The sequence below is a fragment of the Ictidomys tridecemlineatus genome, chromosome 4 (genome assembly GCF_052094955.1).
Source record: "Ictidomys tridecemlineatus isolate mIctTri1 chromosome 4, mIctTri1.hap1, whole genome shotgun sequence".
Taxonomy (NCBI): domain Eukaryota; kingdom Metazoa; phylum Chordata; class Mammalia; order Rodentia; family Sciuridae; genus Ictidomys; species Ictidomys tridecemlineatus.
Window position 1 is genome coordinate 19,990,154 of NC_135480.1, and position 27,087 is coordinate 20,017,240.

General features: G+C 36.2%; 1 protein-coding gene and 1 non-coding gene across 6 annotated transcripts in view; both read left to right on the plus strand.

Moving 5' to 3' along the window:
* Positions 1–27,087, plus strand: part of Ckap5 (cytoskeleton associated protein 5) — a 102,177-nt gene that overhangs the window by 65,737 nt on the left and 9,353 nt on the right. For 4 of the 5 annotated variants that reach the window (XM_021729613.3, XM_021729614.3, XM_021729616.3 and 1 more), the window contains 18 exons: positions 840–897; positions 997–1,122; positions 2,164–2,303; positions 2,739–2,913; positions 4,073–4,186; positions 4,427–4,555; positions 9,640–9,834; positions 10,197–10,332; positions 12,138–12,226; positions 13,964–14,089; positions 15,389–15,538; positions 15,809–16,012; positions 16,191–16,326; positions 16,877–17,070; positions 18,601–18,773; positions 19,007–19,030; positions 20,109–20,282; positions 20,512–20,632. In XM_021729613.3, the coding sequence (XP_021585288.1) occupies positions 840–897; positions 997–1,122; positions 2,164–2,303; positions 2,739–2,913; positions 4,073–4,186; positions 4,427–4,555; positions 9,640–9,834; positions 10,197–10,332; positions 12,138–12,226; positions 13,964–14,089; positions 15,389–15,538; positions 15,809–16,012; positions 16,191–16,326; positions 16,877–17,070; positions 18,601–18,773; positions 19,007–19,030; positions 20,109–20,282; positions 20,512–20,632 (2,464 nt within the window). The remainder of the gene's footprint in view (positions 1–839; positions 898–996; positions 1,123–2,163; positions 2,304–2,738; positions 2,914–4,072; positions 4,187–4,426; positions 4,556–9,639; positions 9,835–10,196; positions 10,333–12,137; positions 12,227–13,963; positions 14,090–15,388; positions 15,539–15,808; positions 16,013–16,190; positions 16,327–16,876; positions 17,071–18,600; positions 18,774–19,006; positions 19,031–20,108; positions 20,283–20,511; positions 20,633–27,087) is intronic. The other variant, XM_005329996.4, reaches the window with a different exon arrangement.
* On the plus strand, positions 16,566–16,674 carry LOC120890189 (small nucleolar RNA SNORD67). The gene has a single exon (XR_005734431.1). It is a non-coding gene; the product is annotated as a small nucleolar RNA SNORD67 (small nucleolar RNA).

Here is a 27,087-nt window from a genome sequence, read left to right on the forward strand (position 1 = left end):
GGGTTGAATGGCAGTACTACAATTCAAAAGTTGGCAGAGCTGGGAGAGAGAATTAATTCATAGAGTATTGAATAATCCTGTCAAGAAATTATGGTTTAGACATAGATTATAGAGGTGTAAATGTAATGACTCAGCATATATTTGGAAAATAGAACTAAACAGGATATTAGACATAGTGAGACACATCAGGAATGGACTCAAGAGTAACCTGAGTAATTAGAAGAATAATGTGGCTCTTTACTGAGTTAGAGAACTCTGAGATTAGGGGGTAGACAATCAGGAGTTTAATTTTTCATGTACTGGATGTCAGATGTCTGAGACATAGAAATGGGAATGTCATAAAGTAGATGGGTAAATGAATCTGGAGTACATGAATGAATTCAAAATTGTATTTAAGAGTCTTAATTAAGCATAATGTGATTAATCAACGTATAGATGGTATTTAAAACTCACTTTAAAGTGAGAGTAGATGTAGATGAAAACTTCACCCAAGGGATCCAATCCCAGAGTCTGTCTATAAAACTCTATTGCTCTATTGAGTCTTCTGAAGGTTTCATTTATTTGTTTTCAATTTCTTTTTTTTTTTTTTTTTTTTTTTTAATATTTTTTAGTTTTCGGTGGACACAACGTCTTTATTTTTTTTTTTTTTTTAAGAGAGAGAGAGTGAGAGAGAAGTTTTTTAATATTTATTTTTTAGTTCTTGGCAGACTCAACGTCTTTGTTTGTATGTGGTGCTGAGTATCGAACCCGGGCTGCACACATGCCAGGCGAGCACGCTACCGCTTGAGCTACATCCCCAGCCCTTGTTTTCAATTTCTAAATGAGATTTCTTCTTATAGGTTGAATGTCAAGGCATTCATTAGCAATGTGAAGACTGCTCTAGCTGCAACAAACCCAGTGAGTATATTCTGGCACACGTAAGAGCATTACAGCCTTCGGTGGTTCTGTTCTGTTCTGATTGGAAAGTTTTGTTTTTTTTTTTATTTTCTCTGGCAGGCTGTGAGGACTTCTGCCATTACCCTGCTTGGCGTGATGTACCTGTATGTTGGTCCCTCTTTGCGAATGTTCTTTGAGGATGAGAAACCTGCACTGTTATCCCAGATAGATGCAGAATTTGAGAAGGTAAAGATTCCACAAATGTTACAGTCCATTGGTGAACTTGAGAATCTCATTCATTAAGGCTAAACTTTTAAATCTTTGGAATAAAGAATATATATGTATTTGCTTTTATGTGCACAAAGTATCCTTGAAAATGTGCATAAGAAATTGATTTTGTGAAGAGAACCGGGTAACTCTGGTATGAGATATTTTTCTCTTTATATTCTTCAGTACTTTTGAAAATTCAAACATAGTGAGCATACTACCTATTCAAAAAGTACACAAAATAATAACTTTTTTTAAAAAATGTAAACTAAAGCAAGGCACCATGGTATATATCTATAATCACAGATACTTGGGAACTGAGGCATGAAGGTTGCAAGTCCCTGCTCAGCCTGGGCATCTTAACAAGACCCTGGCTCAATATTTTAAAAAGGGCTGAGGGCTGGGGATGTGGCTCTAGTGGTAGCTCACTGGCCTGGCATGCGCGGGGCGCTGGGTTCAATCCTCAGCACCATATAAAAAAAATAAATAAAGATGTTGTGTCTACCGAAAATTAAAAAATTAATTGAAAAAAAAAAAAAAGGCTGGGCTGGGGATGTGGCTCAAGCGGTAGCGCGCTCGCCTGGCATGCGTGCGGCCCGGGTTCGATCCTCAGCACCACATACAAACAAAGGTGTTGTGTCTGCCGAAAACTAAAAAATGAATATTAAAAATTCTCTCTCTCTCTACTGCTCTATCTCTCGCTCTCTGTTTAAAAAAAAAAAAAAAAAGAAGAAGAAGAAGAAAAAAAAAGGCTGAGCTGCTTAGCATGCATGAACCCCTGGATTCAGTTCCCATTAATGCCAAGGGGCGGGGGGCAATTTTTGGTTAAGAAGTCAGATTCTAAGAAGTTTCTAGCAACACACACACACCATATATATATATGGGGTGTGGGTGTGTGTGTATCTACTATGTAAGTAAGTATTTTGACAGAATAAGATAGTTTGACATAGGCACCTTCCCTAATCTGTTTGTTTTCATATTCTTCATCAAGTTTTTTTTGCCTTATTCGTTTTTGTGTAGATGCAGGGACAAAGCCCACCTGCTCCAACCAGAGGGATTTCCAAGCATAGCACAAGTGGTACAGATGAAGGAGAAGATGGAGATGAACCAGAAGATGGAGGCAATGATGTTGTCGATCTTTTGCCAAGGACAGAGATCAGGTTGGTTTCACCCTGTGAATGATTTACTTGATTCACTGTACTAAATTCTTCGGGGATGTGTGTGTTTGTGGCAATGGAAATTGAATCCAGGACCTCGTCCATGCTTAGTAAGTACTATATCACTGTGCTACATTCCTAGCCCTTTTTATTTTGAGACAAGGTCTTGCCCAGTTGCCTAGGCTGGCCTTAAGCTTTGTGATGTTCCTTGGAAGAGTTCATAAGAAAGAGACAGGGCCTCATTGTGGTGCTTAAGTTCTCACTAAGTTGCTAAGGCTGGCTTTGAACTTGCAATCCTCCTGCCTCAGCCTTCATACCTAACTGGGATTATAGGTGTCTGTTCATTGTGCTTTCTCTTTGAATTCAGGGATGGGAACTTCTGTGATATCATATTCTTTTAGGAACCTAAAATAAAAGGTTATGTCTTCTATTTTCCAGTGATAAAATTACTTCAGAGTTGGTGTCCAAGATTGGTGATAAAAATTGGAAGATAAGGAAAGAAGGCCTAGATGAAGTGGCAGGAATTATCAACGAAGCAAAATTTATCCAGCCAAATATAGGTGAACTTCCAACTGCCTTGAAGGGTCGACTCAATGATTCAAATAAAATCTTGGTATGTAGACCTTGTGCCTTTTCTTTTTCTCTTCTTTCCCAGTACAGAAGGTTCCTTATCAGTACATCCTTCACTAGCAGAAAATAAACTATTGCTTTATTTACTTTGACCTAGAAATACCTTCCTTTAATTTCTTCTGTGTTTCTCAAGATATTGCAGGTTTATTCATCAATTGTTTTTTAATTAAACCCAAGGGTGCTCACCACTGAGCCACATCCCCAGCCCTTTTTATATTTTATTTAGAGACAGTCTCCTGAGTTGCTTAGCACCTTGCTCTTGCTGTGGCTGGCTTTTAACTCAAAATCCTCCTGCCTCAGCCTTTTGAACCACTGGGATTAGAGACATGTGCCACCACACCCAGCTTATTCATCAAATTTTTGTTAATTTCAAACTTTGCTTTTTACAAGGATCCAGTATTAAGTATCTTTGTATGAAACTACATGCAGGGCTGGGGATGTGGCTCAAGCGGTAGCACGCTTGCCTGGCATGCGTGTGGCCCAGGTTCAATCCTCAGCACCACATACAAAGATGTTGTATCTGCCAAAAACTAAAAAATAAATATTAAAAGTTCTCTCTCTCTCTCTCTCTCTTTAAAAACAAACAAACAAAACAAAAAGAAACTACATGCATTATGTACACACACATGTGTATGCTCACTTAATTTCTGTTTTGGGGGGGGGGAGGGAATACCAGGGATTGAACTCAGTGTTGCTTTACCTTGGGCCACATCCCCAGCCCTTTTTTATGTTTTCTATAGAGACAGGGTCTCACTGGTTGCTAAGTGCCTCACTAATCTGCTGAGACTGGCTTTGAATTTTCGATCCTTCTTCCTCAGCCTCCTGAGCTGCTGGGATTATAGGTGTGCACCACTGTGCCCGGCTTCTAATTTTTTAATTTGGATATTTATGTCAGGGTTGTCTTAAACTAAGCTTTTACCTTTAAAATATTATTATTATTATAAGTATTATAACTTATGATCTTAAATTCTAACAATACACTTTTATGAGCTAAAACTTATTCATAGCTTTAATAGATTTTTTTATCTCTTGAGCACACCAGAAATCTGCTGTGTTTACTGTATGGCAACAAACAATCTTGCAAAACTTTGAGCACATCTTGCTTATAGTTTGAACATAAAGTGTTGACTCTTTCCATTCAGGTGCAGCAGACATTGAATATACTCCAGCAGTTGGCAGTAGCCATGGGCCCAAACATCAAGCAACATGTAAAGAACTTAGGCATTCCTATCATCACAGTCCTTGGAGACAGTAAGGTAAACCTAACCCTTTCCACTATGCTGTGTTCTGGAATAGACCAGCCACATTTTTGGGCTAAGGATAATTCTCTTTTCTAGAGTACATGTAAACGCTTAAAAGTTTATAAAGATGAGACAATTAGAAGAAAAACACCTTAGAGAAGTCTCTGTTGTTCACATTTATAAAATAATAAACTTTTCTCCCCTACCTCCAAACTATAGTTGATATTATTTTTTCCAATTCTCTTCTCTGGTCAGAACAATGTTCGAGCTGCTGCGCTAGCAACTGTGAATGCTTGGGCAGAACAGACAGGCATGAAGGAATGGCTGGAGGGAGAAGATCTTTCTGAAGAGCTCAAAAAGGAAAATCCTTTCTTAAGGCAAGAGGTTAGTACCATAAATTTATCAGTTGACCATGTGCTTTACCTCTTTAAGAGCCAAAGCCTGCCTAACTTTTGTATACACACACACACACGAAGTATGATTAAAATGAACTTTATTATAAAGGTTAATAAAATTGAAACCAAATTCCCAAAGTTTTTGTATTTTCGTGCCCCCCTCCCCTTTTCTTTCCCATTCTATTCACAGAACTTTTTAATATTTAGTTTTTAGTTCTCAGCGGACACAACATCTTTGTTGGTATGTGGTGCTGAGGATCGAACCCGGGCCGCACGCATGCCAGGCGAGCGCACTACCGCTTGAGCCACATCCCCAGCCCTCACAAAACTTTTTAAAGGATTAATGTTTGTGGGATTTTTTTTTCTTTCTTTGAATCCTTAAATGGTAAAATCAGAGATTTTTTTTTTTTTTTTTTTTTTTTTGTTTTTTTGGTTTTTGTTTTTGATACTGAGGATTCAACTCTTAGACCACTGAGCCACATCCCCAGCCCTGTTTTGTATTTTATTTAGAGACAGGGTCTCACTGAGTTGCTTAGCACCTTGCTTTTGTTGAGGCTGGCTTTGAACTGGTGATCCTCCTGCCTCAGCCTCCTGAGCCATTGGGATTACAACTGTGCACCACCACACCCGCCCCAAATCAGAGGTGTTAATCAGAGTATAAAAATAGAGTTTAGGACTGGGGTAAAATAGAGTTTAGGTAGCTCAGTGGTAGACTGCTCACCTAGCCATGCGAGGCCCTGGGTTCGATCCTCAGCACCAAATAAAAATAAATAAATAGAATAAATATATTGTGTCCAACTACAACTAAAAAATAAATATTTTTAAAAAATAGAGTTTAGCATTCAAAAATCCAAAAGTATAATCCATCATGCTAACAGAATAAAGAAAAGTCATATAATCTTATCAGTTGATGCTTATTGGTAAATCCAATACTCACTTATTATTAAAATTCAAGTTAGTAATAGAATTATTTCAACTTCATTAAGAGTACCTACAAAAACCTTCACAGATAACATCATAGTCACTGGCAGAAGACTTAATACTTTGCCCTAAAGATTAGGAACAAGATAAAGATGTCAACTCTTACAATGACTCAACACAATTGATATATCACTTCTCATTAAATTGATCAACAAATTTAATGTATGTCCTATAAAAATTCCAGGAAGTTTTTTTTTTAATAGAGAGAGGCAAGCTTATTCTAAAATTTATATAGAAAAGCAGAGGCTCTTAAATATCCAAAACAGTTTTCATAAGAAAACAGTAGGAAAAAATCACTCTACATATGTTAAGGTTTACTTTATTGCTTACCTTGTCAATTCACTGTGGTATCAGTGACAGGAAGACAGGGTAGAGATAAAAATAAAAACCAGTGGAGTGGGAGAGAAAGCCCAGAATTGAACCACATTTTTGTTTCCTGGCTCTGTGGATCAAACCCAGGATCTCATCACTGAGCTTCATCCTCAGCCCTTTTATTAAATTTTGAGACAGGGTCTCCCCAAGTTGACAAGGCTAGCCTTGAACTTGTTATCCTCGTGCCTTTCAGCCTCCCATCAATGGAATTGCAGGCATGAACAAACACACCCACTATTTTTCACAAAATTATAAAAGTGAATCAGTGGAGGAAAAGGTAGCCTATTCAACAAATTGTTCTGCAACAATAAGATATTCATAGACAAAAGAAATTAAACCTTGACCTAAACCTCATATCTTACACAAAAATTAAAACAGATCATGGATTTAAATGTAAAACATTGGACTGAAACTTTTTTTTTGTACTTGAGATTGAAGGGCTTTATCCACTCAGATATATTTCCTTCTCCTTTTCTTATTTTGAGACAGGGTCTTACTAAGTTGCTGAGGTTCTCGAAAAGTTGCTGAGGCTGACCTTGAACTTGTAATTCTCTTGCATCAGCCTCTCAAGTCACTGGGATTACAGATGTGCAACATTGCACCTGTCAAGACTATGGAAAGATGACATACAATAAAAATAACAAGATTATTAAAAGATAACATAGAAAATCCTAATGTAAGGTTGGCAAGAAATTCTTAGTTGGTCCAGTGCTTGCCTCGCATGGACAAGGCCCTAGGTTCAATCCCCATGACCACCAAAAAAAAAGAAATTCTTAGAATTGTAATTAAAACCATAATCCATAATAAGAAAAATTAATATATTGCACTACATCAAAATTTAAAACTTTTTGGACTAGGGATATAGGTCAGTAGTACAGTTCTTGCCTAGCAAAAAGCAAAGGCACTAAGCAACTCAGTAAGACCCTGTCTCTAAATAAAATACAAAGTAGGGGGAGGGATGTTGCTCAGTGGAAGGTGCCACTGAGTTTAATCTCTGGTACCAAAACAAAAGAACTAATATCTAAACTATGTAAAGAATTCTAAAAAGTCAGCAGTTTAAAAAGGAGAGGTGAGGATACTGGCAATGTAGCTCACTTGCCTGTCATACATGGGTTCCATTCCCAGCACTACCACCAGAATACATAAATACATTCATTAGAAAATGGGCAAAAGACATGAACATATATTTCACTGAAGAGGATTTGTAAATGCCAAATTATCCCCTGAAAGATGTTCGACATTATTAGTTATTAGAGAAATGAAGATTAAAACTACAATGAGGTAGGCTGGGGATGTGGCTCATCAGTAGAGCATGTGCGAGACCCCGGGTTCAATCCTCAGTACCACATAAAACTAAATAAATAAAATAAAGGTATTATGCCCAACCACAACTAAAAAATAATTTTTTTTTAGTTTTGAAAAGAAAAAAACTAAGGGGCTGGAATTGTGGCTCAGAGGTAGAGCACTCACCTAGCATGTTCAAGGCCCTGGGTTTAATCCTCAGAACCACATAAAAAACTTAAAAATAAATAAAATAAAGATTTTTAAAAAAAAAACTAAAATGAGGTGATAGGCGCCATGGCGCACACCTGTAATCTCAGCAGCTCTGGGTTGGGGGATACTGAGGCAGGAGGATCGAAATTTCAAAGCCAGCCTTAGCAAAAGTGAGGCACTACGCAACTTAGTGAGACCCTATCTCTAACATAAGACAAAATAGGACTGGGGATGTGGCTCAGTGCTTGAGTGCTCCTGAGTTCAATACCTGGTACCCCAAAACAAAACAAAAAACTATAGTGAGTATCACTACACAATTACAAAAAGTTAAAAAATAGTGGTAACACCAAATACTGGCAACCATGTGGGAGAATTGTGATCACTCTTATTTTGCTTGTAGAAATATAAATATTCATAGTAGCTTCCTTAATAAGAGCTTAAAACTGCGGGTTTAGCTAAGGGATATAACATTTGACTGCAAAATGGCCAATATCCTATAGCAGGTGATTTCAACTATTGAGCATTCATACATGGAACACTATTTTGCCAGAAGGAATTTTGCTGTACAATAAAACCAAACCCAAATAGTTAAAACTATTTGATTCCATTTTCATAACTCATTTAGGTTTTATTTTATTTTGCTTTTGATTATTTGCCATATTGGGATTAAACTTCCAACCCTGTGAATGCTAGGCAAGTTCTCTATCACTGAGCTATATAATCCCAGTCCTATATAGCACATTTAAAATGACAGAATTTTGGAAATGGAGAAAAGTGGTTGCCAGGAAAGGGGATGTGGTTAGAAAAGTTCAGCTCAAGAAATCCTTTTGATTGTAACTATTCAAAATCCTCACTGTGATGGCAGATATATTAACATATACATGGTAATATGGAAGAAAAATAAATATTCATACACAAAAGAGTACAAGTAAAATAAGATCACTGAATTGTATCAGTATCAATAGCCTGGTTGTGATATTGTGGTATACATTTGTAATGTGTTATAAATGAAGGAAATTGGGATCTTTATGTGTTCTTATAATTGCAAGTGAATCTGTAATTATCTTAATAAAAATTTCAGTGAAAAAATAGAGATGTGAGTTATTTTAGAAGTATAGAAAAATTATATAAAATATATATATTTATATATATATACAAAAATTTCATAAAATAGAAGTCTTAATAGAATTTGTCATCTGATCAAATAAATGTTTGGGGTCTTTAAATATTTTTTAGAACTTAAAGGAAGTAAGTGAAAGTTTTTCATCTTTAAATATATTAAGGAGGCTGGGGATGTGACTTAATGGTAGAGCACTTGCTTATCATATATAAGTTCTGGTTCAATCCCAAAGTCACCTAAAATATATTTAGAACCAGGTACGGTGACACATGCCTATAATCCCAGTGACTTGGGAGGCTAAGGTAAGAGGATCACAAGTTTGAAGCCAGCCTTGGCAACTTAGTAAGACCCAATTTCAAAATAAAAACAAGTGGTAGAATACTCCAGGTTACTGCTATACCATTTAAAAAAAAAAAAAAAAAACTATTAAAACTTTATAATGTAATGCCCAAAGATGATCCTATGTCCTTATCTTAAAGATGATTGTCATCATTGCACATATTATTTTAATGTAACATAAGTGTTTTTGGTTTTGTTTTTTGTATGGGGATTGTACCCACGGATACTTTACCACTGGTCTACATCCCTTGTCCTTATTTTTTGTTTTGAGACAGAACTTTGCTAAACAGAGGATGGTGGTAAACGCTGATAATCCCAGCAACCCAGGAGGCTATGGCAAGAGGATCACAAGTTCAAGTTCAGCCTCAAAAATTTAGGCCTTATCTTAAAATAAAAAGGAGGGCTAGGGATGTGGCTCAGTGGTAAAGCACCTCTGGATTCAATTCCCACTACCAAAGAAAAGACAGAGAAAAGAAAAGAAAAAGGATTTTGCTAACTCTGTTAGGCTTCACTAAGTTGCTAAAGCTGCCCTCAAATTTTCAACCCTCCTTCCTCAGCCTGCTGAGTTGCCAAAATTACAAGCATGCATTGTGGCACCCAGCAACATAACAATGTTCTTGAGCAATAAAAAATACTGATTTCATATTGGAAAGTTGTAGCATAAGAATTAATTCAGTGTTGGTAACTAATGAAATCATTAAGCCTGAGATAACAAATAATAACAATTTTCCATTTGAAGTGTGATTAATCTTTCTTTCTTTTGGCAGCTTCTGGGCTGGCTGGCTGAGAAACTACCTACTCTTCGTTCCACCCCCACAGACCTTATACTTTGTGTTCCTCATCTTTACTCCTGCCTAGAAGATCGAAATGGAGATGTACGAAAGAAGGCCCAAGATGCTTTGCCATTCTTTATGATGCACTTAGGATATGAAAAAATGGCTAAGGCTACTGGGAAACTAAAGGTACCACTTGCTGCTGCTGTTAAAGCCATTAGTAAACTATTGAACATGAACTTATATAAGCAAAGTATCATATTTACCTACTATGAGACTCAGTTTGAAATCCTAATGAGAGCAAAAATTAAATAATTAGCATTGTAGAATTTCTGAGAGTCTACCAGCCCTACAGGGTGAAAACTATGACCTTCCAGAATGATAGCAACTTGAGTGTGACTTCATAATGTGTATTGTTTCTCTTGCACTGAGTGCTGCCTCCCTTCATTGGTATTTCAAAGCTAGCAGCTCAGTCATTTGACAGCATATCTGTTAGTAAGCTTAGTATACCATTTATGTTACCTCTCACTTATGTTACATTGTCTCTGTAGCCAACTTCTAAAGATCAAGTATTGGCCATGCTAGAGAAAGCCAAAGCTAACATGCCAGCCAAGCCTGCTGCTCCTGCTAAATCAACATCCAAACCAATGGGAGGGTCAGCTCCAGCCAAATTCCAGCCTACATCAGGTAACTCTGTTTTGAGAAGGTTGAAGGGAAAGGAAATAACCTAAGGAAACTCTAAAAGATATCCAGTTTTCATCCTTTTATTGAGCCAGGAATTGTGCTAAGGTTATGACAGTGATTAATTTGGTTTCCAAGGGTAATTCTCAAAGTATTCCATGCTGTTTTTAAGATTTCTACAACTGTTTTCTAACATTGTTTATTCCAGTTAGAGTAGGAATTGGGAACATCTAGTTTAAACCACTTTATTAGCAGATGAGGAAACTCAAAGAGGTTAGTGACTTGCATAAGGACAAATAGCCAGTGCCTAAGCCAGCTTAAAATTCTACTTAAGTCACAAATGAGTTCTCCTTTTACCACACTTGGCTACCTGCTTTTTTATTAATCCATTCAAATATTTACTAGTGTGTGTACGTGTGTACTCGCGCACATGTGCTGGGGTTTGAACCTAGGGCTTTGTACATACAAAGTACACACAACCACTGAACTTTGTTCCAGCCCCTACTAATGTTTAAAGGAATATTCTCGATTTCTTCATTCCTATGTTAAAATTCTGTAATGTATAATCACCTCATTTCAAGACTTCTTCTTGGGCTGGGGTTGTGGCTCAGTGAGAGAACTCTTGCCTTGTGTATGTGAGGTTCAATCTTCAGAACCACATAAAAATAAATAAACAAGGGGCTGGGGATGTGGCTCAAGTGGTAGTGCGCTCGCCTGGTATGCTTGCGGCCCTGGTTCGATCCTCAGCACCACATACAAAGATGTTGTGTCTGCCGAAAGCTAAAAAAATAAATATTAAAAAAATCTCTCTCTCTCTTTAAAAAAACAAAACAAAAACATTTATAAATAAATAAACAAAGATTTTGTGCCCGTGTATAACTAAAAAAATATTTTTTTAAAAAAGACTTCTTGATTAAACATAAAAATATTCTATTTAGCAGGTTAAAAATTATTGATGCTATAAAGTTAGAAATTTTGCATCTGTAAAACTCTTCATATTAACATACATATTCAGTTTTAACATTTATTGGAATTACTACATATAAGATAATGAATCTCAATTTCATTGTCCCAGGTAATCAGTTTCAGAGATGACAGACACTACAATTAAGGCAGTACTAATCTGACAAAAAGTGATTTTTTAATCCTTATTTGAAGATTATTTTAAAACTACAGGAGTTTTTTGTTTTTGATATTGAAGATTGAAGCCTGAGGTGCTTTACCACTGAGATACATCCCCAATCCTTTTAATTTTTATTTTGATGTAGGCTCTTACAGTTGCTGAGGCTGGCCTCCACCTTGCACTGGTCCTGCCTCAGACTCCCTAGATACTAGAATTACAGTCATGCACCACTGCACCTGGCTAAAACTGCCATTTAAATGTTGCTAAAGGAGATGTAGACTTTCTGAATTTTCTTTTTTCTTCCTATACCCCCAATACTGAAGATTGAACACTTTGTCCCACTGCACTACATCCCATCACTTTTTTTGTTTTTTATTTTGAGAGAGGGTCTTGTTAAGTTGCCCAGGCTGTCCTCAAACTTTCGATTCTCCTGTCTCAACCTCTTGAGACTCTGGAATTACAAGCATGTACCACTGTGCCCTGCCTGAATTACTTTTTTAAGGTTATGCTAAAATAGGAATTTGGGGAGAAAAAAGACTAATAAAAAAAAATCTAACTGAAAATACCTTATAAATTGATTTGTTTAAGACTGCTGGTTGGTTTTCTTATTATCATAGTATAACCTTCCCAAAATGAAAAGGGTTATTATTAGAATTTACCCTTATCTTACATGCTTTCTTTCTCAAAGCACCTGTTGAAGATTCTGTTTCCAGCACCATAGAAGCTAAACCTGATCCAAGAAAGGCCAAAGCTCCAGGGGTTTCCTCTAAAGTAAAGGTGTGTAAACTCAGCGTACTTAGATGTAGATTTGCTCTTGCATTTGTTTTACACATTGCATTGTCATTCTATTAGGAAAGATCATATTGTATATTGTATATAGAACATCACTACTTTTTTTTTTTTTTAATTATTTGAGATTGAACCCAGGAACACTATACCATTGAGCTATGTTTCCAGTCCATTTTAGTAAGACCCCCACACACACACACAACAGATACCCTGCTCTCATGGTTCCTGTTATACAGATCTCTAGGGAAGATTTGCAGTAGTGAAAAGAGAAGGAAGCATATGCAGAATTGTCACTTTAGACTGATACGGATTTGCGAGAAGAATAGTAATCAGCTCTCTTCCAATTTGGCTCAGTTAAGTCATAATACTAGAAGGTGTTCTGATAGTCTAGAAGAAACACCTTTTGTCCTTATGCCAGTGGGACTTGAATCACTAATTTTTTCAATAACCATGCAGAGTTGGATGATTTAAAGAAATACATTCTTGGGTTTCATTTTTTAACTAAGCCCCAGGTAATTTTTTCATTTAATTTTTGAATCATAGCAAATTATCAGTTACTTTTATCAAAGTTCTGAGCTAGTCATTGCATTCAGACTGTTGATTATTTAATACTTACAAAAGGAAAATTATAGAAATGTATAATAGTAGTAAATCTAAATGAAGAAAACAGTTTCATTTACTATATGCAATGGATGAAAAATTATAAGATATTACTCAGTACTCTTATTATTATACTCCCATCATAGAGTAGATAGATACTTTCTAGTCTTTCTTTAAATATATTTCAGTTGTCCATTTTTCTTCCCTCTGCTTGGGTCCTTTAGCTTTGAGTTATTTAAATGGGTAATTATCTTCTAAACTATGCACTGAAGTTGTTCTTTTCCTGTCCTTCCTTCCTTATCCTAAAATGAGCAAGTGCTTATTTTAGTATTTTGATCACAAGTGCATTGAAGTATTTTTGACTCTGTTCTAAGTGCCATAATTTTTTTTCCTGTCTTTGCAGTTTACAAACAATTTTACATAAGCAATCTCATATTTGTTTTGATTAATGACTTCAATGTTTGGACTAGAAAGAAATTCTGGCCAACTAGAAATAGTAAATTCTTGCTACATTTATACTAATAATAATTCCAGTAATGAAATTTGAATTTTGCCTTAATTTTATGTACTGTAACCCACTATTTTCTTTTCACCTGATACAAAGATTCTAAATCTTGAATTATTTTTAAAAACTACATTAGTGAATAAGCATTAAAGTGTTTCTACCAACTTTAGGAGAAGGTTCAAAGGGAGTCCAGTTATGCTTTTTTGATAGATACATTAAATAAATATAGGGAGAAATAAAAGAGATTTCTCAACTAAGTGATATGAAATGTATAAATGTCATTCAAAATATCATTAATATGAAAGATAAAAGAATATCAGGGATTTCAAGAAAGCAAAGAATTATCCAATATAAACAAAAATTGACTATGACTCAGACTAAGAGAGGTAATAGCTTTTCCAACTATATTTCTTGCCAGCTCAAGAGCTACTGATAGTTCTAAAGAAAACAGTACAAAAACTTATTATGTGCAAGATTTTGTATCAACCGTTTCTTTCATGTTGGAATATAATGTAGAGAGATGTCTCTGGTTTTTGTAAAAATGCCCTTTTCCTGGGCAGCAACATCATATTCTGTAGAAGTGGCCTAACTAATCAATATTCCCTGAACTTTGGTTGTAGGGTATACAAGGAAAGAAAGTGCCAAGCAAAACCAGCTTAAAGGAAGATGAAGACAAATCTGGGCCTATTTTTATTATTGTTTCAAATGGAAAGGAGCAAAGAATGAAAGATGAAAAAGGATTGAAGGTAAGGAAGAGTTTTTTGCTTATCTTAGTTTTATTTTGTTACTTATAAATAGCTTTGCAGTCTGAATGAAATTCATATTTTGAAATATCTGATAATTAACTGAATCTTTTACTTATATTGTACTTTATTCTTAAAGATTACTGTACGAGAACAGTAATTGGTACAAAAAGTACTATAGGACGTAGTGCCTGTTTTTCCTCTAAGTAGAAGTAACTTTGTAGTCTTTTGCTTTTTTTTTAATCAAACATTATAAATATTCATTTGTTTTTATTAATTGAACACATGCAATGGACTGCTTCTTTATCTTTCTTGTATGTAATGTCTTTTTTTTAATAACTTTATTTTATTTATTTATTAATGGGGTGCCAAGGATTAAACCCAGTGCTTCATACATACTAGGCAAGCACTCTACCACTGAGCAACAATCTTGTCCCTGTATGTAGTATTTTGAAATGAAGATTTGGTAAATATATATTTGATTAGATCAATCATTTCACTTGGGCTCAGTAGTAGATCTCTTACAGGGCATACATAAGGCCCTGGGTTTGATCCTCAGCTCCACAAAGCAAAAAAAAAAAAAAAAAAAAATCATTATTTTGGTTTTATTAAGTGTTTAAAATTTGTTTTTCCAAAATATGTAAATTTTTTGTTTATTACAGTATTGGGAATTAAGCTCTGGTACTCTACCACTGAACTAATCCCCAGCCCTTTTTCACTAAGTTGCTTAGAGCTTCATCATTAATTTGCTAAGGCTGGCCTTGAACTTATGATCCTCCTGCTTAGCCTTTAAGTCACTGGGATTAGTGGTGTGCACCTCTGCATCGGCTCTGTTTATATATTGTTTTTAAAAACAGAAATTCAAATGATATAACAAGTACAAAGTATAGTCTTTAAAGTATCTATGAAAAGCATGTCTTTCTTTCCTGTCTCCCACCTCAGAGAGTGTACTACTTGTTCTATGTCTTTTGCTTTTAATGATGTTTAAAATATCATAAATATTCTGTGTGTAACTTCTTTTTATTGGCACATATATATGCATATCTTCTTTATCGCCAATCCATTATGTTGAACATTTTAGGTTGTTTCTGGTTTTTGACAACTACAAGCTGTGCTTCCATAAACATCTTTGAATGTAGATCTTTATGTATATATGTATTAGATACCAAAAAATGGTATGTGCTTTTTCAATTTTAATATTCAAAATTTATTGAATCCTGCAGCTGCTTTAAATAAGGCTCTCTACTTCATTTCAGTTGAATACTTTATATCCAGACTCGCTTTAATTTTTTTTTTTTTCAGGTGCTAAAGTGGAATTTTACTACCCCACGGGATGAATATATTGAACAACTCAAGACTCAAATGTCTAGCTGTGTAGCTAAATGGTTACAAGATGAGATGTTTCACTCAGACTTTCAGCATCACAATAAGGCCCTTGCTGTCATGGTTGATGTAAGTCTGCAATAGATAAATGTGCATGTATCTCAGTCATGTGAGAATACTAAGCCCTATAAAATAATCAGAGTGCCTGGAAAAAAGAAGTAGAATATACCATGTTTTTAGTTCTTATGTAATAAATAAATTTATTTCTTAGGTCTTAATTGAAGGCTTAAAAATCTAGCTTTTTTTTTCTTAAGGATGCAGTAAAATTTTAAAAGTGTTTGCCTGGTAGAATTTAAAATTTTATATGATCTCATTTGTGGGGTTTTGTTTTATTTTAAGCACTTGGAGAGTGAAAAAGAAGGTGTCATTGGTTGCCTGGATCTTATCTTAAAATGGCTTACCCTACGTTTTTTTGACACCAATACAAGCGTCCTAATGAAAGCACTGGAATATTTAAAATTGCTCTTCACCCTGCTGAGTGAGGAGGAATATCATCTTACTGAGAATGAAGCATCTTCCTTCATTCCCTATCTCATCCTCAAGGTAATATGTTGTTCTCACCCTGGGAGATTGCTTAAGCTCCCAATTGACTTCAGTTTTTGTACATTTATTCCCTTTCTTTTTCTTTTATATCCTCATGCTTTTCCTCTTTCAAGATACAGTAATGCATGATGTGGCCAAGGAATGATCTTGCTTAGCCTTTATTTTCCTTGTTGACTAGGTTGGAGAACCAAAGGATGTCATTCGTAAAGATGTTCGTGCCATCCTGAATCGGATGTGCCTTGTCTACCCAGCCAGCAAGATGTTCCCCTTCATCATGGAAGGAACCAAATCCAAAAACTCTAAGCAGAGAGCAGGTGAAGCAGACTGTTTTATTTTGTATTTTATTTATTTATTTATTTATTTTGTTATGCTGAGGATCAGACCCAGAGCCTTGCTAGTTAAGTGCTCTGCCACTGAGGTATACCACCAGTCTATAAATTAAAATTGAGATGAGAGTGTCTACAACAGTGACCCCCTTGTAGAAATAGTTTGTAGACACACAAGGACATTTCTTCAGTGTCTTTGTAGTTGATGCCAACCTTTTGATTTAGACTGTGAGAGTGATGAGTTGCACACTGATGGAGTCGGTATCAGATGATAAAGACACCATTCAGTACTACCCTGGTGACAAAATCAGGTGCACAGGGGCCATCTGACTCACAGACATCTATTTCTTTCAGGAGTGCTTTCTATAATACCATTGTTTAATTGAGAAGAGGCAGAGTACAAGAAAAAACTCTAGGTAGAGCTTGAATAAGATTTTAATCTTCATGTATGCCAAAGGGAATCTTTCCTATAAAAGAGAAGTCTGTATGCCACATGCACATTGATTCTCAGTAATCTAGTTCTTTTTCTCCCCAACAGAGTGCCTAGAAGAGCTGGGATGTCTAGTTGAGTCTTATGGCATGAATGTTTGCCAGCCAACCCCAGGAAAAGCCTTAAAAGAGATTGCTATTCACATAGGTGACCGGGACAATGCTGTACGAAATGCTGCACTCAACACCATTGTAACAGTATACAATGTACATGGAGATCAAGTGTTCAAACTGATTGGAAATGTGAGTGACTTTTCTCTGGGTGGTGTCAGCATTTTATAAAAAGTATTCCAAGGTGTCTTAGGTGCCAAGTGTCCTACAGTATCAACTATACCTAAGTTTTTCCATTTGTTAGTAAACTCGACTCATCAATGTATCCTAGAATCCAGATAGACAATTGAGGACTGTCTAATAATTGAAGGCCATTTATGCTTTGTTTTACTGGAAATCAGATTTTCTTTTCTTAGTGTTCTATTTGTACCAGTTTGCTTTAGACATAAGAGCTATTTATACATGAAGAAATCTGAGCTGGTCTAGGATTTAAATTCTACGCAGCAATCTGCTCTGTAATTTTTAATGCATTTGGTTTTTAGTTACATAGTTCCCAAGGGAGTACTTTTTAATCTACTGTTACCTGTCATATCAAAAGCATGCCAGTATTCCTAGCTATTCATGAGGCTCAGGCAGGAGGATTGTGAGTTTGAGGCCAGCCTGAACAAGATAACAAGACCCCATATTTTTTCTTTTCTTTTTTTTTTTTTTGTTTGTTTGTTTGTTTTTGGTGGGTTTTTTAAAATGTTTACTTTTTAATTGAAGATGGACATAATACCTTTATTTTATTTATTTTTATATGGTGCTAAGGATAGAACCCAGGACCTCGCACCTGCTAGGTGAGCGCTCAACCACTGAGCCACAATCCCAGCTCACAAGACCCCATCTTAAAAGGAAAAGGAAACATGTTGAGCCTACAGCTCCAAGCCACTTTTTCAGACACATTAGATTCTGCTTCTAACTCCTTGTTTCCTTTGAGCCAGTCAGTACTATGGCTAATACTCAGTTTTTCACTCTAGTTACCTCATCCTAGCACCATTTATATACCCTACACTTAAATTAATTTACTTATATCTAATCAAATCTTTACTGCCACCCAGTTGAAAGAGAGAAAACAGGTGGGAATTTTATAAATGACCAGAAATGAAGATTCTTGTTCATAATCAACCCAGCAAGTTTGTAGTAACAAAACAAAAACAAGGAAACTTCATCTAAGTTTTGAACTCTTAATAAAATTGTAATTAGGGGCTGGGGATGTGGCTCAAGTGCAGTAGCGCGCTCGCCTGGCATGTGTGCGGCCCGGGTTCGATCCTCAGCACCACATACAAAGAAAGATGTTGTGTCCGTCAAAAACTAAAAAATAAATATTAAAAAAATTCTCTCTCTCACACTCTCTCTTTAAAAAAAAAATGCCCATATTGAAATTAAAAATTACACTGTAAAATAAATTTGAATAAAAATGCATTCATGTGTGTCTCTTCTCTAAAAAAAAAAATTGTAATTATCAGTAATTTATTTTTGTATCCTTTCCTTTTTTTATAATTTCTCTTGTTGTTATAGGTAGGCAGATATTAATAGCAGTTATTTAATGATATAGTGTTTTTGAAAGTAAAATCCTAGCATAGTAGCTTCAATATAATTCTTGAATCTTCTAATTAGGTTTTTAATTATCCACATATTTTTATAGATGGATATGCTAATAAGTTAAATTTGGTCTCACAGCTTTCTGAAAAGGATATGAGTATGCTTGAGGAGAGGATTAAGCGATCTGCAAAGAGGCCCTCTACTGCACCAATGAAACAGGTGGAAGAGAAACCTCAGCGCATGCAGAACATAAGCTCCAATGCTAACATGCTACGCAAGGGACCAGCTGAAGACATGTCCTCCAAACTCAAGTATGTGGATGGAGATAGTTGTCTGGGAGCATCTCTATGGACTTAGCTTTGTGTGCTCAGAGCTTGTCCTGTAACATAATCTTGAGTTCTTGTCATTATCATGCATGACAGAGTGTCTGGATAAATGTCTTGTAACCAAATGTTTAATCTTTCAGTCTTCATTGTCTTTGTCTTTGTCTCAAAACCACTTCTAAATGGTCTTGTGCCTTCTTTCACTGCTTTTCCGTGGACAGAATTATGTATCGCACTTATAGGATGTAAGTACTGCCTGCTAATTTTCATTAGCAGGGCTCTTATATCTTTCTAACTTCTAACATGGATTCATCCCCTCTGGAGGCTGACTGGCTTAGAGTTTATAACCAAGAGAAGAGGGTATTCATAAATATCATGCCTGCCATAAAAGTCCAGTAGATAGCAGAAATGGCACCTTACTATAATGTGGCTAAAAAACTGATTTGCCTTTTTCCTTGGGTTATATTTAGTTGTGCTCGGGTTCTTGTTCTTGAAATAAGGCTAAATAAAAAGTATGCAACCCAGAATTGGCTTGGGACTCAAAATACTGCCTTCTAAGCAAGACAGCTCTATTTTGGGTTGTGTCATGAGTATAATTTTAACCAAATTGAATTTGGAAACATCACATACCTATTTTTGAGGTATAATGCTGGCCATGACCTGTTGAGTGACGATGCTTAAAAAGGGGTGACTGTCCTTCAAAGTATGCATGGACTGATGCAATGTTTATGATTAGAAAAACTTAAACACAGATTTTTATTTATTTATTTTTTTTTAGAGAGAATTTTTTAATATTTGTTTTTTAGTTTTCAGTGGACACAACATCTTTGTTTATATGTGGTGCTGAGGATCGAACCTGGGCCACACGCCTGCCAGGCGAGTGCGCTACCACTTGAGCCACATCCCCAGTCCCTTAAACACAGATTAATTTGGTGGAAAAACACCAGCCTAGTCTATATTTTTCTTTCATTTTTGCCCATACATAGTGAATCTGAATCATATAAATACACGTTATTTTCTGTTCCATATGGAATAGAACTAAGTAGAAGCTTTGTTAACTTTAGCAAATTAATTATAATATTTCTAACTTGGCTGGTAATGTAAGTACTATTAAACTTATCTACTCTCTTAGGACATTCATGAACCAGTGCAGTGTTATTGCCTAAGGTACCTTTCTTAGACTCAAGGACTTCAATCATTCAGGGGGGCTGAAACCAGAAGTTGAACATCTGTCTTGAAGCTTTGAGTGAGCTATCAGTTGTATTCTTGCCCTGTGGTTAAGAAGTCTGTCTTAGTTCAGGAGCCTCTTTTTGCTTCCTTTAGCCAAGCCCGAAGCATGAGTGGGCATCCTGAGGCAGCCCAAATGGTTCGCCGAGAATTCCAGCTGGATCTAGATGAGATTGAGAATGACAATGGTACAGTTCGATGTGAAATGCCAGAACTTGTTCAGCACAAACTGGATGACATTTTTGAACCAGTCCTTATTCCTGAACCCAAGTAAGTTCAACTTATTTAAGTATAAGCAGTTACTGATCATCAGAGGATATATCCAAAAAGAGCCCTCAGTGGAAATATGCAGTTAAAACTTCTTAGAACTGATTACTCTTTGGCTGATAGCAGTTTTTTTTTTTATTAAGACCTGGTTCTAGAGGGGAATTGCATAATTCCCACTCTTTCGAATGTTTTGTAATGGAGATTGAATTTTCCCCTTTGTTCTACTCTCTAGGATCCGAGCTGTTTCTCCACACTTTGATGATATGCACAGTAATACAGCATCCACAATCAATTTCATTATCTCCCAAGTAGCCAGTGGTGACATCAACACAAGTATCCAAGCTCTGACACAGGTAATGGGAATGCTTACAAGTAATGAGAATGATAAATTGCTCCTCAGCCAAGTCACTTTTGTCATCACTCAGTCATCACTTGCCTCAAAGGACATAGCTGTAATAAAACCTTGCATTTTTGGGGTTTTTTTGGGTTTTTTTGTTTTGTTTTGTTTGTTTTTTTTTTTTTTTAAGAGAGAGTGAGAGAGTGAGAGAAAGAGAGAGAATTTTTAATATTTATTTTTTAGTTCTCGGCGAACACAACATCTTTGTTGGTATGTGGTGCTGAGGATCGAACCCGGGCCGCACGCATGCCAGGCGAGCGCGCTACCGCTTGAGCCACATCCCCGGCCCAACCTTGCATTTTTGTAATTGCATTTATGCACAGATGCTGGAATGGGACCAGTGAGACCAGCTGTCATGGAACTTACTTAGAATTTAGTATACAGAGATAAGTCAACAAGAAGATGTCAGGTAGTAGTAACTGTTGTGTAAAAGGTAGGGTGATGGGAGAGGGACTGAATAATTTCTTAGATTGGGTGATCAGGGAAAGTCTTAATAATAGGATATGCAGATAAGAGGTAAGAACATTCCAAATGAAGGGAACAGCTAGTACACAAGGTTATAGGGTAGGAATGAGCTTTCTGTGTTCAAGAAAACAGTGGAAGATCCATGTAGATATGGGCATAGGGTGCAGGGAGTAGAATAATGGTATAGAATGAGGTTTGAGAGGCAGAGGGTGACCACTTCATATAGGGCTTTCTTGATAAGTCCAAGGGTAAGTTGTTTGGATTTTACGAATGATGAGAAACCATTAGAAAATGTTAAAGAAGCTACTGTGTGTGTGTGCACCTTATACGTGTTAATCAAACACTTTTATGCTTGTGCTGCATCCCTAACAGAAGCAACATGTTTTTAAAAAATTGTTCTCTTCTTCATCTGTTTCCCTTCCCTAATAGTCCAATCTTGAAGCTATTAGGGCAGAGCTAGATGTACACCCACAGTTGTGGTGAGTGGGTGAGAATAGGAAGCTATAGTGGCCCAGTGTGAGGATCTCAAACCCCAAGTATCATGAGGGTGTCCTTAAAAGAAGGGTGGCAGAGAATTGGGAGTCAGAGGCTAAGCAGGTTGAAGAGGATGTCCATGCAGGGAGCCAGCCCATGAAAGGTGAGGAAGATATCCACATGTGTTGGGTATGGGGTATAATGTGTGGGGTGGCACAGAATGGGGAGTGTGTGTTACACTTTTTAAAACATGAATCAAGCCTGGGTGGCCCACACTCGTAATCCTAGCATTTGGGAGGCTGAGGCAGGAGGATCATAAGTTCTGCAATTTAGCAAGAACCTGTCTCAAAATAAAAAAAATGAAAAGGGACAGGTATATAGCTCTGTGGTAAAGCAACCCTAAGTTCAATCCTGAAACCAAAAGAAATTTAATTCTCCCCATATTAAAAAGATGAGATCAGTAGAGGGAGAAGAGCCAGGGGGTGGGGGAAGGGAGGGTACGGAAATTGAATTAGAACAAGATCTATTCCATGCTTTTATAATTATGTCAAAATGGATTCTATTGCCAAGCACAGTGGCCACAGTGACTCACACCTATAATTCCAATGGCTAGGGAAGCTGAATCAGGAGGATTGTGAGTTCAAAACCAGCCTCAGCAATTTAGCAAGGACTTAAGCAACTCAGTAAGATCCTGTCTCTAAATAAAATACAAAAAAAGGGCTAAGGTTCAGTGGTTGAGTGCCCCTGAGTTCAATCCCTGGTAGCCCCCAACCCAAAAAAAAAAAAAAATGCATTTTACTGTTATGTATTGCTAGAAAGAAACATTTAAAAAAAAAAAAAACACATTACTATGCTAAAGAAAATAAAAATTTAAAAAGATTGGACTGTCAACAATAATGATGCTAAGTTCTTGGGACTAAATTAAGCAGTATGTATATAAGACCTTCACAAAGAACTGTAAAGCTTTATTGAATGACATTAGAGAATTTCCAGATGGAAATATACTGTTTACAAGATTCAGGATTAGAAAGATACCAGTTGTCTACTCCATAAATTCAGTGCATTTCCTATCAAAATCTCAAAGTTTGTTTGCAATTTGAGAAGACTATTCTAAAATGTATCTGGGAGATGGAAGGGCCTAAGAAGTAAAAAGACAATTTTAAAACATAACACACTGGAGAAGACTTGTATCAGCAGAGGTTACAGAGTCACTGTTATTAAGATACTGTCCTGATCAAGGGATGAGGACATTAAAAATCTCTTCTTAAATGCTGATTAGGGATTCCACCTTTTGGGTCCCCTTCTTCCTCCGGGAGAAGTCTTTTCTTCTTTCCTTTAATAAATTTCTAATCTCTACTCTGAAAAAAAAATAAATAAATAAAATAAATGCTGATTAATCAGTAGATATTGCTGGGACTAGTTATTTTCCATGAGATCAACAGTATAATTAGTTTGCTATTTCCTACACCAAAATATATTTCAGATGGATTAAAGACCTAGATGTGAGAAGCAAAACTTAATAGGAGAACATCTTTGGCTTCAAGGTAGGAGGAAAGAATCTCTTTAAAGCTACACAAAAAAACAATAGAAAATTTTAACTACATTAAAATTTTTTCAAACTTCTGTGCATCAAAGGAAAGTGAAATGCAAGTTATATATTGAGAGATTTAGGTACAGTAGACAAAAATAAGTAAAGAAACAGGGAAATCTGAATAATTTTATTAGTTTAGAAGTCAGCATAATAGTAAGAAAAGTAATAAGATATAGTAGTAACCCTGGTGGAGGGAACAGTACCAAGTTGGAGGGTCAGGAGGAGGTCTTCTAGTGTAATAGATGTCCTAGAGCTTATTCTCAATGGCAGGTACACAGATGTATACACTTGAAGAATGTCATTAAGCTGTACTCTTAGGATCTGTACCTTATGCTATATGATATTTAAACTACAGTTAAAAAAAAAACGAATATTGGGCTGGAGTTGTGGCTCAGTAGTATAGCACTTGCCTAGCATGTGTGAGGCACTGGGTTCGATTCTCAGCACCACTTATAAGAAAATGAATAGAATAAAGATCCACCAACATTTTCTTAAAACAATTTTTAAAAAAGAATGTTAGAAAATAATAAACTAGATTTAATTTAATATGTACTCATACATGGAACTTTACAATCTCAGAAAAGATAATTTGTTTTCCATATCTCCATTTCAAAACATTTTCAAAAATAAATCATATAAATAGTGTCATAAAAAATACTGACTACTTTGAAAGTGTGAAATTGCCCCTAAATAGCCTTTTTATCCAAAAAATAATTGATTTGGGGAGTGTAGAGTGCTTGCCTAGCATGAATGAAGCCCTAGGTTCAAGTTCCAGAACCACAAAAATAGATACATACATAAATAAATAAAAATTCTGATGGTGAATAGGAAAATAATGCACTGCAAAACTACTGGAAAAGTAAAATTAAAATTCTGTTAGATGCATGGCATATGCCTGTAATCCTAGAGTCTCAGGAGGCTTAGGCAGGAAGATCACAAGTTTGAGGCCAGCTTGGGCAATTGAGCAAGACCCTATCTCAAAATTAAAACATAAAAAGGACTGGAGATGCAGCCTAGATTCAATCCCTAGTACCAAAATGGGGGGGGGGGGGCGGGAGTAAAACTCAAGAAAGGTATGCTGCCTGAAATGCATTTATTATTCATGAAAGACCAAAATAAAGATTTAGTAACCATAGAAATTAGGGGGAAAAAAATCTGAAGGAATTTAAAAGTAGGAAATAATAAGGTTAGAATTCACTCATGAAGCGCTATATAATTAAAAAATAAAAATAAGTGCTGCTGCTTATAAAAATAAAAAACAGGGGCTGGGTTTGTGGCTCAGCGGTAGAGTGCTCGCCTCGCACATGCGAGACCCTGGGTTCGATCCTCAGCACTGTGAATGAAAGAGAGAGAGAGAGAGAAAGAATCTATTAAAAAAATAAGATAATCACAGGGGCTGGGGATGTGGCTCAAGCAGTAGCATGCTCGCCTGGCATGCGTGCGGCCCGGGTTCGATCCCCAGCACCACATACCAACAAAGATGTTGTGTCTGCCGAGAACTTAAAAAAATAAATAAATATTAAAAATTCTCGGGCTGGGGATGTGGCTCAGGCGGTAGCGCGCTCGCCTGGCATGCGTGCGGCCCGGGTTCGATCCTCAGCACCACATGCCAACAAGGATGTTGTGTCCGCCGAGAACTAAAAAATAAATATTAAAAATTCTCTCTCTCTCTCTCTCTCTCTCTCTCTCCTCTCTCACTCTTTAAAAAAAAAATAAGATAATCACTATTAAACCATAAAACTGGCAAAAAGTAGTAATACATATAGCTGTAAAGATGCTGGAAAAGCAGTTCTCTGTGTTAAATGTAGAAATATGAATTGTTAGTGCCTACTATAGGGGCTGAGGGGGTAACTCAATGATTGCTACTTAGCATGCACAAGGACCAGCACCCAAAAAAAGCATTATGTTCCCCAGATAAATTATACTCTGAACACTCTTAGAAATAAAACCACAAGCGCATAAGCACATATATATATATATATATATATATATATATATATATATATGTATGTACACACACACACATATGCATACAAAAATACTTATTAGACAACAGCCAAAGTAAAAACACTGGAAGTTCATTAGTAAGAGAAAGAATGAGTAAATTTTGGTTCATGCATACATGGGTTATTATGCAACATTTAAAAATAGATTATTCCTACTAACTTTAGAGTTGTTTCATAATTTTCTTTTGAATTAGAAAACTAGATGCAGAGAAGTATATCTACTGTAAGCATTCTACAACTGAGCTACACCTGTAGCCCTTTTTATTTTGAAACAGTCTCACTAACTTGCCAAGGCTAACCTTGAACTTGTATTCCTCCTGCCTCAGCCTCCAAAATCACTGGGATTACAGGCTTGGTGTGCACCATCATAGCTGGTTTATAATATTTATTCTTTTTATTTTTATTTTTTAATATTTGTTTTTTAGTTATAGTTGGACAAAAGACCTTTTTTATTCATTTTTTTCAGTTTTATGTGAATACAATATCTTTATTTTATGTGGTGCTGATGATTGAACCCAGTGCCTCATGCATGCTAGGCGAGCACTCTACCACTGAGCCACAACTCCAGCCCCATTATTCATTTATTTTATGTGGTACTGAGGATCAAACCCAGGGCCTTGCACGTGCTAGGTGAGCACTGTACAGCTAAACCCCAATCCCAACCAATAATCTTCTTTATTTTTTCTCTTTGGTACCAGGGAATGAATCCAGAGGTGCTTAACCACTGAACCACATCCCCTGTCCTTTTTTTGTTTAAAATTTTTTTTTAAGTTGGGCACAATGTCTTTATTTTATTGATTTATTTTTTTATATTTTATTTTATTTTTTTATTATTTATTTTTATGTGGTGCTGAGGATCAAACCCAGGGCCTTGCACATGCTAGGCGAGCCCTCTACTGCTGAGCCACAACCCCAGCGCGCGCGCACGCACACACACACACACACACACACACACACACACACACACACCCCGTCCTTTTTTAATTTAATTTTTTTAGACATTGATAACATTGATAGACCTTTATTCATTTATTTATATGCGGTGCTGAGAATTGAACCCAGTGCCTCACACATGCTAGGCAAGTGCTCTACCACTGAGCCACAATCCCAGCTCCCCCGGCCCTTTTTATTTTTATTCTGAAACAAGGTTCTCACTAGGTTGCTTAATGGCCTAGCTAAATTGCCAAGGCTGGCCTTGAATTTTCAGTCCTCCTGTCTCAGCCTGCCAAGCTACTGAGATTACATGCCTGGCTACAATCTTATTATGAAATAAACAATACCTGAAACCTTGATCCTATCTGTATATGTGTATACGTGCACTTTTATATGATATTGTGAACGTGAAATAATATATGCCAGGTTCTTAATGTTAGTCACCATGGGAAGGAGTAAGTCTCCCAAAAGAATATAATATTTTTTATGGTGTTCATGTTGAAACATCATTGTTAACATTTCCAGTTACATAAAATTGTGCTTATGAGGTCTGCATACTTAAAGAGATAATGAAAGTAAGACCATAGTTTCTACAACACCAGGAGGCCCCACTGTAGCACACACACACAAACTGGAGTTGTACTCAAAAGGAGGGTTACTGAAGATTTACCATGGTTGCCTTGGGGTATTATTTAAAGTTATTTTTATGTGCTTAGTTTGCCTGAGGCCCTGAGTTCAATCCCTAGCACTCAAAAAAAAAAGAAAAAGAAAAAAAGCTCAATATATATATAACTATAAAGTTCTAATAAAAAGCAAAAAAGGTGGGGGTTAAGGTTCTAGCTCAGTGGTAGAGCACTTGCCTAGCATGTGTGAGGCACTGGGTTCAATCCTCAGCACCACATAAAAATAAACAAAAGTATAAAAATAACTTTTTTTAAAAAA